At 48.0% G+C, this 14,889-nt stretch overlaps 5 protein-coding genes across 5 annotated transcripts; 4 read left to right on the top strand and 1 right to left on the bottom strand.

Annotated features, from left to right (window-relative positions):
• Positions 1-227: 227 nt before the first annotated feature.
• Positions 228-1,982, top strand: N7471_004688 (synembryn; the record flags this gene model as incomplete). The annotated part of the gene is made up of 7 exons (XM_057277407.1): positions 228-255; positions 324-398; positions 463-539; positions 607-765; positions 818-937; positions 989-1,830; positions 1,883-1,982. 7 exons carry the CDS (start codon positions 228-230, stop codon positions 1,980-1,982), a joined length of 1,401 nt encoding a protein of 466 aa, XP_057137017.1.
• Positions 1,983-2,181: 199 nt separating this feature from the next.
• On the top strand, positions 2,182-3,365 carry N7471_004687 (polysaccharide biosynthesis domain-containing protein). The gene is made up of 4 exons (XM_057277406.1): positions 2,182-2,391; positions 2,455-2,479; positions 2,556-2,874; positions 2,931-3,365. Exons 1-4 carry the CDS (start codon positions 2,194-2,196, stop codon positions 2,986-2,988), a joined length of 600 nt encoding a protein of 199 aa, XP_057137016.1. The 5' UTR covers positions 2,182-2,193; the 3' UTR covers positions 2,989-3,365.
• Positions 3,366-3,786: 421 nt separating this feature from the next.
• Positions 3,787-8,122, top strand: N7471_004686 (ABC transporter ATP-binding protein; the record flags this gene model as incomplete). Its single annotated transcript, XM_057277405.1, has 5 exons — positions 3,787-4,244; positions 4,301-4,964; positions 5,020-7,009; positions 7,064-7,186; positions 7,236-8,122. 5 exons carry the CDS (start codon positions 3,787-3,789, stop codon positions 8,120-8,122), a joined length of 4,122 nt encoding a protein of 1,373 aa, XP_057137015.1.
• Positions 8,123-8,918: 796 nt separating this feature from the next.
• On the top strand, positions 8,919-9,752 carry N7471_004685 (uncharacterized protein; the record flags this gene model as incomplete). The annotated part of the gene is made up of 2 exons (XM_057277404.1): positions 8,919-9,320; positions 9,390-9,752. The coding sequence occupies 2 exons, from the start codon at positions 8,919-8,921 to the stop codon at positions 9,750-9,752; spliced, it is 765 nt and encodes a 254-aa protein (XP_057137014.1).
• A 179-nt stretch (positions 9,753-9,931) lies between these two features.
• On the bottom strand, positions 9,932-11,227 carry N7471_004684 (glycoside hydrolase family 64 protein; the record flags this gene model as incomplete). Its single annotated transcript, XM_057277403.1, has 1 exon — positions 9,932-11,227. One exon carries the CDS (start codon positions 11,225-11,227, stop codon positions 9,932-9,934), a length of 1,296 nt encoding a protein of 431 aa, XP_057137013.1.
• Positions 11,228-14,889: the final 3,662 nt, after the last annotated feature.

Genomic DNA, 14,889 nt, shown 5'->3' with positions numbered 1-14,889 from the left:
GTTGCCAAATAATTTATGACGATTTGCGTTCTGACTTCCCCGCGTGGCTCCCTTCTCCTTTTTTTTGGTTCTCTCGTCAATAGCTACCTGCTCAAGCTACTGATTTGACCTTACTCTCATACTGTGCCGGGAATTCTACTTCAGCATAAGGCATCGGTGAATGTGACACCAGTCCTACATCAACACCCCTACTCGGAACACTCGAGTCAGTCCGAGCTCAGATCAGTATGGCGTTTCTTCAGATGCAAGGAACAGGTACGTTGTGGAGATTGAAAAGCTCCATCCTCACAATCAGGTCGGCTTACTCGATCTTGCGCATACAGCGAAGCTACAACAAGTGACACAGCTTCTAAAGTCTCTTGAGAAAGACCTACAAGAGAACAACCTCTCAACAGCAGGTAAGTCGGATGCAATCGCCATTATACTATGTACCCGCCTCATACTGATCCTATCTACTACTAGACCGAGTCCAAACCCTCCTCCAGCTCCGACAGCACGGCACAAACCCTACCAACGCAGAACCGATCTATTCACAAAATGTATGAGCACGACAGATGAAGTTGCTCGCCGAGAATGAGAATTATAATTGATTCTGATCATTTCCAGGGCATTAATACCTTGGTGCGGTATGGCGTTGAGGGGGAGACCCCTGACGTACGTCGAGCGGCATTGCGATGTGTTGCAAATGCGCTGTTACTTGACCCTACAATGCGCCAGGCCTTTGTAGACACGGGATACAGTGGAAAGCTAGCAGAAAAGCTCAAGGTAGGCCTGCAGAGAAAATGTTGGTACCAAAGCTGATACTGATATTTGATAGACCGAAGACTCGGAAGACGAAATGGTTACGAGTCGGGTATTGTTTTACGCGACCTATAACACCACACTGGACTTTAAAGACTTGATCGAGACCCACGGACTAGGGGAGAATGTCAACTACGTGAGCGGATTGTCAGACTCGAAAGGTGATGTGCTGTGCTGACCAGTATAGCAATTGAGCCGTCATGCGAAGCAGTTCCCCAAGTCAGGAAGAAAACCATTGTCACAGATGGACGAACTGGCATTGTCAGACACACTCAAGTTGATATACAACATCTCCAAGATGTTTCCAGATCTTGCTGCCGAGTTCTCCCCTTCCATCCCTCACATTTTGAAGATTATATGTCGCATTGATATCCCAGCGAAGCCCCTGGATGGTTTAGTTGGCGGCTTGCTCAATACATTGTCTATCCTTGACTTGGAGGAAAAGAAAGGCAAAGTTTTCGAGAGCAGCCCCCTTTTTCCAACATTCGACAACAACTGCAACGTGGACAAGTTGATCAGAATCTTGGATCAGGCCATATCTATATATGACCCTAAGGAGCTAGAGGCAAACGCAGTCCCGTTGCTATATTCACTCATCGCTATCTACGAAATGGCACCTGGTGGACCCCGCAAGCATATGCAGTCGCTTCTTCTGCCCGAGGACACTGACCGAAGCTTGCCAATTGGACAGTCTAAAACACTTTCTTCAAGACTTCTGAAGCTCTCGACAAGCCACTTTGCCAATCTGAAGGTTACAATTTCCGAGCTGATGTTTGTTCTATCAGATAAGGATGCCGAGAAACTTACTAAGAACATTGGCTACGGCTTCGCTGCTGGGTTCCTGGCAGCGCGCGGCATTGATATGCCACAGAGTGCAAGTGAAACATATTCAGCCACAGACGACCCCGAAACTGCACGTAATCCTATCACTGGACAACGTTGGGCCGCCGAGCCACAGGACTCCGGTCCGCCTATGACCAAGGAGGAGAAGGAGCGCGAAGCAGAGAGACTCTTCGTCTTATTTGAGAGGTATGTGCATTGTGAACAACCTGTATAGAACTCTTGCTAACAAATATCACAGGGCCAAAGCAAATGGTCTCATCAATGTCGAGAACCCTGTGACTCAGGCTCTCCACGAGGGAAGATTCGAAGAATTGCCGGATGATACTGATAGCGACTGAGCATCTTTTGACATTGTTTTTCAGTCTGGCAATGTCGGATTTTGAGGTCTCATTTAGAAGCAAGGCTTTTGAGCTTGGTTCAAGGCATGCGCGGCCGACTATTTGTGTACACCAAAATTAAAACAGTAAATCAACCTGGGCATGCAACAGCAATTCAATATAGTTGAGCTGGACATGAGATGCGATTTATACCCGTGGACCTGCGGGCGGAATGACGTTATGCAAGGCGGAGGGTGCTCTCCGCCCGTCAAAAAAATTATGCGCGGGGCACCGAACACTCCCACTTGATTTCCTCCCCACTTGTCATATCTCTGCTTTCTTGTGTTCACATTTCATAGCATTTACTTTACGCTCAACCGTCAAAATGTCGAAGCCATTCAACCCCGAGGAGGCGGAGAATCTGGAGGATGTACGAACCCGCGCCCATATAGTCCAAAGACTGAAGAACCTTGATCGCTGACAATCGCAACAGATGGAGAAGCAGTTCGCCGTCAAAGGTCAGTCACGCGTCGATTTACATCCCATTCACACCTTCGAGCGAGGTCATAATACTGATATCCTGTCACATTGCAGCGGTTGAACATCTCATGACATACTGGGCTATTTTGGAGAAGGTCAAGGGCTCGCAGCTTCGCTTGACCAAGCAGGACGATGATATCTACAACTCTTTCATGGAAGCATTCCCCGATTTCGATCCCGCCGGGACCCTCGTCGAGGACGAGATGAAGAGCAAGGCCGGCAAGGAGAAGTGGCGCACCTGGATGATGAAGTGGGACAAGATCGAGGACTTCAACTTTGGCACCATGCTCCGTACCCGTGCGGATGCCGAGTATGATCAGGAAACCACCATTTTCGGTGTGCGCATGCAGTTCTATGCTGTTGAGATCGCTAGGTAAGTGCCGATTGGAGCCGGCTGAGTCACGCATGGAAACTGACGGAGTCTTCTAGAAACCGCGCCGGTCTGAACGATTGGATTTACGAGAAGGCCCAAAAGGCCAGCTCTTGATTACAAATTGTGTCTCATTGCTGCTGTTTTTGAAATCGAGGACAGTTCCACATCCGGGCTGATCTGGCCGACGGCATTTGCCTGTTTCCTTGTGGCGCAGATAATGAACGGCCTCAAGGCTGTGATATTGATTACAAGACCTCGCAGTATCATGGTTTGAGGTTAATTGTTACGATAGAAGCGTGGTCATACCCATAAATATGTGGTTCTGATTTAGGATCGGACCATCAATCGCGACTCAAATGTAGACTGGCTGTCCGTTAGGACTTGGGCGGTCTTTCGACATTGAGTGCGAAATATACCCTGAATAAAATGTCATTTCCATTGGTCCTTTGTCTATATTCTTGACCACTATTGTCTATGTGGGCTGATTTGCTGGGGCGATCATTGTGGGTGATTGTGGCGATCGCGCATCAAACATCGAGTAAGTCCACCGTCTAGCCCTAGGTTTGTTTGACTGTTATAAATCTGCCACCAACAGTGAAGGCTATGATTACTATCTCAAGGTTGAGGCCGATGAATGGTACATTCATCCCAAGTGCCTTGCAGCAATGTCAGATCCCGGATGTCTTTGTTCTCACCCCTCTTCAATATTACCCCATTGGGACATTTCTTAGTATTGTTCTTTTTTTGTGGACTATATCTGTGAAACCACCCTCAAATGGCCTATCATTACTATTTCATGCCGATCTGTATCCTCTTTCACCTTGCCTCACTGCTACGACATTATAGCGCAGCAAGAAAAATCTCCACGACTCATATCAGGCCTTCGATGTGACGCTCGAGCCTTTCGCCAACATGCTGCCCAAACGCAAGACTTCCGATCAGAACGACACCAGCAAAGAAAATATTCCTGAGGGCAATCCGGGCTGGAAATCGCTGTTCGGATTCACGACTAGAAGACACCTGCCGACTCTCATATTTGGGTGTATATTCGCCCTGGTTGCCAGTTGTGTTACGCCGGCACTTGCAATCTTCCTTGGCAATGTGTTCGACTCGTTTACCTCTTTCGGCGCTGATCACACTGATGCCAAAGGGCTTCATAGCCAAGTAATCACAAGCTGCTTTGGGATGATTGGACTGGGAGTAGCTGGTTGGTTTTTGAACGGTGCATACTATGCTCTGTTCGTTGCATTCGGGGAAATGCAGGCTTCCGTTATTCGCAGCCAAGTGTTTCTAGAGTTGCTAAACCGCGACGTTGAGTGGTTTGAGGCCAAAAGTGAAGGCTCTGGCGCTTTGTTGTCGGGAATTCAAGCGTGAGTTTACCATCATACTGGCTGAAATGTTATTTCTAATATCGCATTGTTTCTAGACACATCCATGAAATGCAGATGGCGACATCGCAGCCACTCGGACTTGTACTGCAATACTCATGCCGTTCACTGGCTTCACTAGGGCTAGGCTTATACACATCATGGAGCCTCTCTCTAGTAACTCTTGCGGGCATTCCCATATTCTCGGCAATTATCGGCTTTCTTTCCTCCAAAATGAAGTTTAGCATTACAGCACAGCAGGCTGAGCTTACCGAGGCTTCCAAGGTTGCCAACAATGCTATCACCAATATTGATACGGTCAAATGCCTTAATGGACAGGCCTTGGAGCATCGGAACTTTTCTGAGCGCATTGAGAGATCTGCCACACACTACCTTCGACAAGCTCGGCTGAATTCTCTGCAAATTGCTGTCACCCGGTGGATGATGTTCGGGATGTTTGTTCAGGGATTCTGGTATGGCAGTTCGCTTGCACGCGCCGGGAAACTCACATCCGGAGAAGTTCTCAGAACTTTCTGGGCCTGTCTGACCGCAGCTCAGTCTATCGAGCAGGTGTTGCCGCAGATGATCGTAATGGAAAAAGGAAAGGTCGCTGGTGTTGCCCTGAGATCGATAATACAGAGCCGGAGAGAAGACAAAATTGTGAGCGAGGTCAAGGGAACTCGGTATCCGGAACACTGTGAGGGTGATATCGAGGTCAAAAACGTGAGTTTAAATCCTTGTATGGGTTTTATCTGGACAATAATGAACATTTATCAAGGTATCATTTTCATATCCTAGTCAGCCTGACCAATGTGTGCTCAAGCCATCGAGCTTTTTCTTCCCCGCTGGCGAAACGACATTTGTTATAGGGAAAAGTGGCTCTGGTAAAAGTACGCTCAGCCAACTGCTGATGCGGTTCTACTTGCCAAACTCAGGTGAAATCCTGATTGACCGCAATCCAATGCAAGAACTCGACATCAACTGGATCCGCAACAACATCACTCTTTTAGAGCAAAATAGTGTTCTCTTCAATGAGTCTGTGCTCACAAATATCGCCTTCGGTCGCCAGGACCATGCAACCGTCACTAAGCAAGATGTCAAAGATCCTATTGAGTTGGCAATGCTTGAGAATACAATCGACGGTCTCCCCCAAGGAATCAACACTTGCGTTGGCCCAGGTGGAAGCTTTTTGAGCGGTGGCCAAAGGCAGCGAGTTGCAATTGCCAGAGCGAAATTACGTGACACCCCAATCCTGATCCTGGATGAACCCACCAGCGCTCTTGATCACACCAACCGAGTCGCGGTCATGAAAGCAATCCGTGAATGGCGGAAAGGAAAGACTACCGTCATCATCACTCACGATATGTCACAAATCATGGAACAGGATTTCCTGTACATCCTTGAACAGGGTTCAATCGTGAAATCTGGCTACAGATTTGCTGTCGAGGTCAGTCCGGGGAGCGAAAAGTATTTCCATACGAAAGTCGACCTTCATCTGGAAACCAAGCCCCAGAACAAGAGGGCTGTGGATGATATGGAAATTCCATGGGAGAGCTCATCATCGGACAGTTTGGACACCTTAAGACCTCCAACAGCTTTCCTCGGGCATCGTCGATCCAGGACATCCTGGGCTCAGGGCCACATCCCCCCAACCTTTCGCTCCGGCTCACTGGACTTAACGTCGAGAAAGAATTCGGAATATGTGGTCAGGAATGGGGAATTCCCCGGATCACCCTTGCAAGATTTGAGCCAACGTCTTTCCTTAATGACAGAAGGATATGTTCCCAAGTGGGACTCAAAAGAAACAACCATTCAAATTCCGGCGGAAGAAGTCAAAATGGTTCATATTGATGATCAGGGCTTGAAGTCGGATACATGGCCTAATGGACACACCACGAAAGATCCATCAGAAACGAAGCGCAGCCGGAGATTACACGGCCGCCGCAAGAAATCAAATGAGCAGCACATATTGAAAGAACGAATGACTCCGCTCTCTCAAATCATGGGCACCATTCTGTCGGCGTTGACGATCAGGCTGCGAATCATCCTCTTCCTGGGATTCGCCGCAGCACTGGCCCATGCAAGCGCAACTCCGATATTCTCATATTGTCTGTCGCAGCTCTTTGGAACCTTCTATGCTGGATCCAACAGTGAACACCTGACAATGACATGGTCACTTGCTGTACTAGGAGTGTCTTTCGGAGATGGCCTTGCGTCCTTTTTCATGCATTACTTCCTAGAACTTTGCGGTGAGGCTTGGATGGATTCCTTTAGGAAAAACGCCTTTCAACGCATTCTCGATCAACCACGGGCCTGGTTTGAGAAAGATGGTAACGGATCTCTCAGACTCACATCGTCCCTTGACCAAAATGGAGAAGACATGCGAAACCTGCTAGGCCGATTCGCCGGTTTTGTGGTCGTTGCTGCAGCAATCACCGTCATGGCTATTATTTGGAGCTTGATTGTTTGCTGGAAGTTGACACTCGTTGCTCTTTCCTGTGGGCCTGTCATTTATGTCATCACTCGAGGCTTCGAGGGAACAAATGGATTATGGGAAAGACGATGCAATGATGCTAACAATATCGCGGCCGATGTCTTTACTGAGACCTTTTCAGAGATCCGTACCGTGAGAACATTGACATTGGAAGGTCACTTCCATCGCAAACAAGCTAATGCGATCGCACGCTGCTTGTTGCTGGGGTTGAAACGAGCCATCTATACAGGTATGCTGTTCGGTATGGTAGAATCGACAGTCATATTTTCTACCGGTAAGCTCGCTGGGTATTTTACTTGCTTGGTATTGTTCTGACTCTATTGAACAGCTTTGATCTTCTATTATGGGGCGGTGCTCGCAGCATCTCGCGAGTTCAATGTGGACGACGTGATGATGGTATTCTCGATGCTACTTTTCAGCATTGGATATGCTGCTCAGATTCTCTCATGGAGTAAGTAGACCCTGAACCACTTTGAAATACTCTACTAACCCCTTTATAGTCCCCCAAATCAACACCTCCCGCGAGATAGCGACGCAGCTTATTCGCCTTGCAAAACTCCCACAAGATGGATCCCACGAGCACCGCGGTAGTTTGACTGTTTCAAAGCTCACCCCAATCAAACTCACCAACGTGAATTTCCGATATCCCTCTCGGCCAAATACAAGGGTGCTGAAGAATGTCTCGATTTCCATCCCACGCAACTCCTGTACGGCGCTCGTAGGACGATCTGGATCGGGAAAATCCACAATCGCATCGCTGCTATTATCAGTCTACGAAGCTCCGGCCTCCGAAACTGGACAACCCACAGTGACACTCGGCGGAGCAGACATCCTTCGGCTGCATGTTCCTACCCTCCGCTCACAGATCTCCATTGTATCGCAACAACCAACCATTTTCCCTGGCACCATCCATGAAAATATCAGTTACGGCCTAGATCAGCACTCACCTCTAGCCTCATCTCATAGTGTCCGCACTGCCGCTCAAGGAGCAGGGATTGATGATTTCATCTCCTCTCTCCCTCGTGGATACAATACTGTGATCGGAGATGGCGGAGTTGGTCTTTCCGGTGGTCAGAAACAGCGCGTGGTCATTGCGCGGGCTCTTTTGCGTCAACCTCAAATCCTGATTCTCGATGAAGCCACGTCCAGTTTGGATCCAGCGGGTGCGGAGATCGTGCGACAGACAGTGCAGCAGTTGGTGGCCGTGCGACAGGGGCTTACTGTCATCATTATCACGCACTCAAAGGAAATGATCGAGATCGCGAATCATGTCGTTGTTCTTGATCAGGGAGCTGTCGTAGAGGATGGACCGTATCAGGCTCTGGCAAAAATGAATGGTGGCAAGTTGCATGCCTTGCTCAGTGACCCTGAAGAAGTTGATGCTTAGTTTGTTTCCAAGGTTGTTCTTTTGATCATTAGTCCCGAGATCCACGTTGCCGATTTCTTTTCACTGGTTCCTGTACTTATTGGTCAATATCATTGCAATTTGCGTCACCGTCGTTACCAAGTGCCATCAGGGTACCTGAGTACATCCACAATATCACGTAAATATGTTACTACTATGGGTAATTGGGAGTGTAATGGAGAACACCAATGTGGATAATATACCAGCCACCCGTAAGCGTCCTCTGGGGGGTGGAGGTGCATCAAAAAGGACAACCCGCAAGCAATCAACCGACTCATACATGGACACTCACACTAGCATACATACATGGTTGAAAGCGCCACGGGCCGAAAGACCTTAAAGCTGTTATTAGATGATTGTCCGAAGGCCGAGTACGTACCGATCTATGCGAGCTATGCTTCGGGTGATTCCCATCCTAATTTCAGCATAAAATGAACTATGAGGGGAAAGACGAATTGAAGCAGCCGATAAAACCCCCATATCGATGACATTGGCGACAAAGACGAGGCCGCGCAGCTGTCAAGCCCGAATCATCTTCCCTCCATTGTGGAAGTCTACCATACCCTGGTGGAGCATCTGCAGAACATGCGCGGGTCAGCTGCGCTCAGCAAAATCAGTTCACAGACGGGGAGAAAAGCGGTAAAATTAAATTAACTAAAGCGAAGTCCCGCATGGTAGATTTAATACCCCTTGCAACCTCCCAGCCTTACAACCTTGTATTGTACAGAGCAAGCGCCCGCATCCAATTCACATAGCTTCCACATCAACCGGGATGACAATGTCAAAGCCAACTCTGATTTTCGCGGCGGGCGCGTGGTACCCGTCCACCATCTTCGACCCAATAATCAAGGAGCTCGCCGACTATACCTGCCACAGTGTCTCATTTCCCTCCATCCAGCAAGCAAGCTCAGTCGTCGACCTTCAACCAGATATCGAGGCTGTGAGATCTATCACTCGACAGGAGGCAGATGCAGGCCATGACATCGTCATCATCGCTCACAGTTGGGCCGGGTTACCAGTGAGCAGCGCGTTGGATGGACTGAGCAAGTCAGAGCGTGAAGCAGCCGACCAAAAGGGCGGTGTCGTGAAGCTTATCTTCATCGCCGCTTTCCTGCCTAGCATTGGCGAAGGTTTGATCGGCGCCTTTGGTGGGATGCCCCCGCCATGGTATGTGCGCGATGTAAGTTGTGCGCCGATTTCTATTTACCAACTTGCAAATTGTCTATATGATCACTGACATTTATTATAGGAAGAGAAGGGAACTGTGACTGCGAGCGATGCGCTCGTGCTGTTTTTCCATGATGTTGCCGATGGTGCGGAGTGGGTTAAGCTTCTCAAGCCACATTCTTGGGCGACTCAGAATGCCCCCGCTACCAGTGCGGCGTACATGAACATTCCTTCTGCGTATATTTTGACCGAGGAGGATCGCGCGACTCCGTTGCCGGTTCAGCAGGTGCTGGTAGAGCGCGCACGACGGAAGGGGGCACAGATTGAAACCGAGAAAATTAAAACAGGACACACGCCCTGGTTGGCCATGCCGGATCAGGTGGTTGCTTACATTAAGAAGCATGCTAAGGAATCGGAAGAGGGAACTGGCTCTTCTTTACAATGATGCAGGTCATCATACAATTCGCAGATACCTTACTCTCTTATTTGGTGCAAGTGATAAAGGACAGAAACACAAAATCATATTGACCTATCCAACAAATTCGAAATGAAGTATATACCAGTGACCAGCATTTACAATATACGACAACATGACCAAATAGCACGGAGACAACCCTATGTTTCTCAAGTTTTGCTCTTCCTGTGCCACAGCTTATCCACAATGCTCCTCAGCTCATGGAAGCGGCTTGGTTTCCTTCCATGGCTTCCATGGTCCTTGCTTTGTCTATTCCCCGCGGGCTGCTGGACTGGCGTAGCATCTTCCTCAACGGCAGACTGCTTGACGGAGTTACTAGAGCCGCCGCCAATAGTGACTGTCAAGAGCTTTGGATTGCCATCAAAAACACTGCCAGACTGATCGGGGCCATTGTTAGGCGCAACATCATCATAGGGAAATGCATAGCCTCGGGTATCAATGTTCACAGAGTGACAGATGCGCGAGTAGTGGTTTGTCACGGAGTTCTTGTAGTAGTTTGAGACTGACTCCCCATTCGGCTGGTTGCCATTTATCAACAGGGTTGAGCGATTGAACGCAGCCGCGAGACGAGCTGTAATGGCGTCTTTGGTGCTATTCCCAGAAACAGCAAAGGACCCAGAGCTGTTACTGAAGATGTCTCCAGTGGACGGCTTGACGTAAGAAATACCTGGAACAGAGAAGTACAAGACATCATAGGCAACTTTGGCTGTGACATCACCGGCGGCAGCCTGCGTGTTGACTGTCAAAGTATTGCTGGTGCTGTTTTCATAGTAAGACCAGACTTTATTCACGTAGTCCTGGTAGTAATTGTTGAACAAAGAATTGTTGAGGGTTCTTCCGGTGTTTGGAGAAACAGCCCGCAAGTTGACCCCGTTTCGCTGGATTATGAGCTTATCCCAGCCGGCCTTATCCTTGTTGTTTTGGTCTCTGAGAGCATTGCAGACTAGATCGAGACCATTGGCTGGCATACCCTTGACGGTCTGGTTTGCACCAGCTGCGTTGGTTAGGGTCATGGCGATGGGCATCGACACGAAGTCGACGTAGCTGAGATTCGCATAAAGCTGATAGTTATTCCAGGTGAATTCGCAAAACGCCCACATCAGATTATAGTTAGGGTCTGATGGGTTTGATACCGAAGGCTCAACAAGCGCAGGGCCAGGATTCAGATAGAATGTCAACTTGTTGTCTCGCGCGAACCACAGTCGGGCACCTGCAAGGTGCGGAATAGTGATGGTTCTGGTGCTTCCAGATGCACCCAGCGGAATCGCACAATCCTGACTCAGGCTAGTTCCAGTGGCCGATGGTGAGGTTGGGTAGTAGGGTGTCTTGCCATCAGATCGCAACAGGAAAAGCGCATTGTTATTATCAAGCGCCTGGCCTGTAATGTAGGCATAGACCGTGTTAGAACCGGTATTGTTTTTCAAAGCAAAGTTCAATGTTGCCATTTTGCGCGATATCAGTGCCTTAAGGGGTTTGAAGAAGAATTTAGGTGGACTGAGGTCATGAAATGATTGGCGCAAAAGCCCAATAAGAAAGCCGTATCAAGATCCACAAGGCTGCTGCCAAGGGGTTTGAAGCTGTTACCGACATTTTAATTCGCAATCTAGCCCCATTATATATACTATCGATGAACATCTTTTGTTGACTTCGTAACAACCTCATGGCCTCAGGTAGGGTAGGGCAGGGTGACTCGACCCTGTGATACAACGTGGCGATGACCTCGACCTTCTCGGAGAGGATGGCTTCGACCCCATTGGACCGGCTATCTGATTTAGGCGGGCATGTCGATCATCGTTCACAATAGGCTGCGCGCCGATATCAACAATAGTATATACTGATGTCGATCTAAGCCACCGCGGGACGGCGCGATCATGCCGAGTTTCCAGGTGATCCAATTCCCACCTATTCATCTTGGCCTCTTTATGCGAGGGGACAACTTCGAGCTAAACATTATATGAAAAATTATTGATTTGGGGATCGAAAGGCCGAATACTTGACCTTCAAGGAAACCGACTTGGGATATCCTCGACAACTCAGTTCCGTCAAGGAGGATGTGTGAGGATTCAAAGGTTGGCCCCGGGGCCATTGGGTCAGCATCAGGTCATCCACGCTTTTGTTTTATTGGCTAATACAACCATTTGATGTTCCTATACCACGAGACGATCGTTAAGATTTTGCTCAACTTCAAGGTACACTAATCTTGAAATGCTTTTCGTGGATCATATGACGACGTTAAGTGTGGTTTTTCCAGCACCCGAGTCCTAAGGCTGAAGAACCTCGCAACGCACCACAGACGCCACGCCTAAGTGTTTGAACATGTTGCACGAATTCTTTAGTTTGAGGGTTCATGTTTTTTTTAAAAAAAAATGGTCCCTCGTCAGAGGAAAGGAACATTATCACGCGGCGATAGAACATTGAAACAAGATAAAATGATCAGATGCTAGCACGTCCCCTCTATCCTTTCTTGGCTTAGTCAAATATCCGATTTTGCAATCACTTTCTGGGGCTTTCTCAAGATACAAGGAGAAGGGTTGAAAGCATCAAAATATTGTTTGTACCAAGCCGAAATGTTCATTTTGGTTCAGAAGATGAGATATATCTTCCAGGTTGCCCAGGAGTATATAAATATTTTAAGTAATATAGCAATTAGCCACTGGAACACGGTCTCCCAAGACTTATATTAAGCTCCATGTGAAGTATCTAACCTCGCCTTTTTTTGGAATTCCTTCTATAACGTTTATATCTAGACAACTCATGTTACGATATAAAAAGATCCAATATATCAAACCCAATTTGTAGACTCACTCACATGTCATTGTCTAGCACTATCCGAAAGCAGCAAATGAGAGGAAAGGTCATCCACGTGTTTTATCTTACGCCTTCACGTCCGGAAACAAAAACATCCGATGAACATTACATTGGCCGGGCAAGGCGCGCCACATTCCTTAGCAAGACCATATGTCAATTTCAATCCTGATAATTCCGAATAGGAGAGATTGAAGCACCACCAGGGATTCCCCTTCAAGTAGAGTAGTGCCTAGAACATTTGCCAAGATTAATAAGTGGCGGTCTATCAAAGTTGCTGTCTGTACGACAACGATCAAGGGTCAAGTCATGAATTATAATCACACTTCAATTTGGTCGGAATTGCGCCGATCCCTTAGTTTTCTAGGAACTATACCTGTTAGGCCAGACTACCGTAGTGCCATATCTTCACCAACCCTAATGATAAATTCGCACTTTGTTCGGTTTAGCGGGCCCACCGTAGATACCGTGATCAACTCCGCTGGAAGGATACGACGAGTATACTAAACAGGACTGTAGCACATGGGGATTGCCTTACTTCTTGCAGTGTTGTAATATCTTGCATTCTAGTTGACGAAGAGTCGTCAGCATCAACATTGGGCGTTCCCATTCTACAGCCACGAAGTCAAATTTTCTGGGCAGGGGGACATGGGACAAAAACATGCTTTGGACCTGACGGGCAGGAACTGTCTTAGCCGGCATGATCTTCAATTTATCCAGCGGCGACTCAGCCATGCCTAGGAAACAGAATATGCCCGCATAAATCCTGGTTGACCCAAAGCCATACATAAAGTCGACTTTGGACTGGACATTAACATTCTGCAGATATTGTAAGGTATAGAAAACAACAAATTATGAAGCCAAATTTCCATTTTGAAAAGTGCCCAACGTAGGCGGAGAGTGAGGGGCTGCCTAACAATTGCGTTGTCGGCACCTTAGCATTGTCTTGCCTCAACCAGGTGCGTTAAACCAGATGATGATATGGATAAGAATAAGATGTCTCTTGATTATGGAGGTTTCCCGAAGCATCTCTGCTAGATAGCATACAGGACAACGACCATTTCACCATGACGATAAAGAGTGGAGACTTGGGGCTGGAGTAAGACTTGAGCCCCTGGGGCGGCGAGGATTCGCCAAGTTTCTCACGACCCTGCCAGCCTATCTGCCATTCACTGCGCCTCACTGGCCATCGCAAGCACCGACTACTCCGTACATCTATTCAAGATATCGAGGGAAATATGATGAGCGACCAATAAGTGTCGAGCAGCCCCGTTGATTGTGGCATTACAATGCTCACGGGCAATGCCGTTCGATTATTATTCGACGATGACGTAGATCTCGGGAGCCACCTGGGCAGCACCTTCTTATATTTTCAGCACCATGTCATGGTCTGGACTAAGCGACACAAATCAAGTTCAGGACATGATCAAAGCACCATCCATGGATGGGAATTTGCTCGAGGACACGGGTTATCATAACTCCTTTGTATGGCACGGATCCTAATGGACATCGGCCGCTACGGGACAAAGCCGAGCAGCAAGATGGTACACCGAAGGGGGGATCGGCTGTCGTTCATATCAGTATTCCCGAGATAGATGATTTGGGACGAAAGCAATTTGAAATTACGGCAATTCCCGTGGCATATTGGAAGGTGCTGTGCCTGCCTTCGCTTCAAGACCTCGTGATATGGAGGCTCTACGACCAATTCACGGATCTACAGACCAAGGGGCAGTTGACGGAGAACTACCGAGACAAGCTAAGCTGATGGAGACAGATGACCCTGGAAGTCTGATCGCCGTTTAGTTAGGCCAACCTGCGAAGAAGGGGGTGTTTCAGAGATAGCCAGGAGAGCTGAAAGGGAGCAATGTACTCCGTATCGATCACAAAATTCGCCTACTTTACATCTCACGATATGGGCCGAGGTTAGCGGGGGTTTTTTTCATTGTGACACGATCACCAGCTGGCCTAATGAGCCCCAACGGTGGGAATTTGACGATTGGCGATTTGATATTCCAATGTCTCAGCACGATCTCATACCGGTTGGTCCCGAACGCAAGGGCGTGTCTATTTTTGTATAGGTCTTCCCTTGCTGCAAAGGGACTCGTGCAGTTCATCTCCCACGATCGAAAGTCAATAATGAACTCAATAATGAAGTATGAATTCAATAAATGATTGAAATTTGAGATTTGAGATTTGATAAAGGGTCTAGCCCTGGAGGCGAAACGGCTAGGGATCTCCCGGAGAGCAACACGATCGCCGTGGAAACGATTTAAAACAAGGGCACAATATAAAATGATTGGTA

The sequence above is a fragment of the Penicillium samsonianum genome (assembly GCF_028829775.1).
Source record: "Penicillium samsonianum strain IBT 33392 chromosome Unknown utg000003l_segment0_segment0, whole genome shotgun sequence".
Classification (NCBI taxonomy): Eukaryota; Fungi; Ascomycota; class Eurotiomycetes; order Eurotiales; family Aspergillaceae; genus Penicillium; species Penicillium samsonianum.
Note: the sequence above shows the minus strand (reverse complement) of the source record. Positions and strands in the feature narration are given on the sequence as shown.

Excerpts from the sequence above, each read along its gene's own strand:
- N7471_004687 (XM_057277406.1), top strand. The coding sequence starts at position 2,194 with ATGACGTTATGCAAGGCGGAGGGTGCTCTCCGCCCGTCAAAAAAATTA. Across the intron at positions 2,392-2,454 it reads AGGCGGAGAATCTGGAGGAT|ATGGAGAAGCAGTTCGCCGT; the intron begins GTACGAACCCGC and ends CAATCGCAACAG. Across the intron at positions 2,480-2,555 it reads GAAGCAGTTCGCCGTCAAAG|CGGTTGAACATCTCATGACA; the intron begins GTCAGTCACGCG and ends GTCACATTGCAG.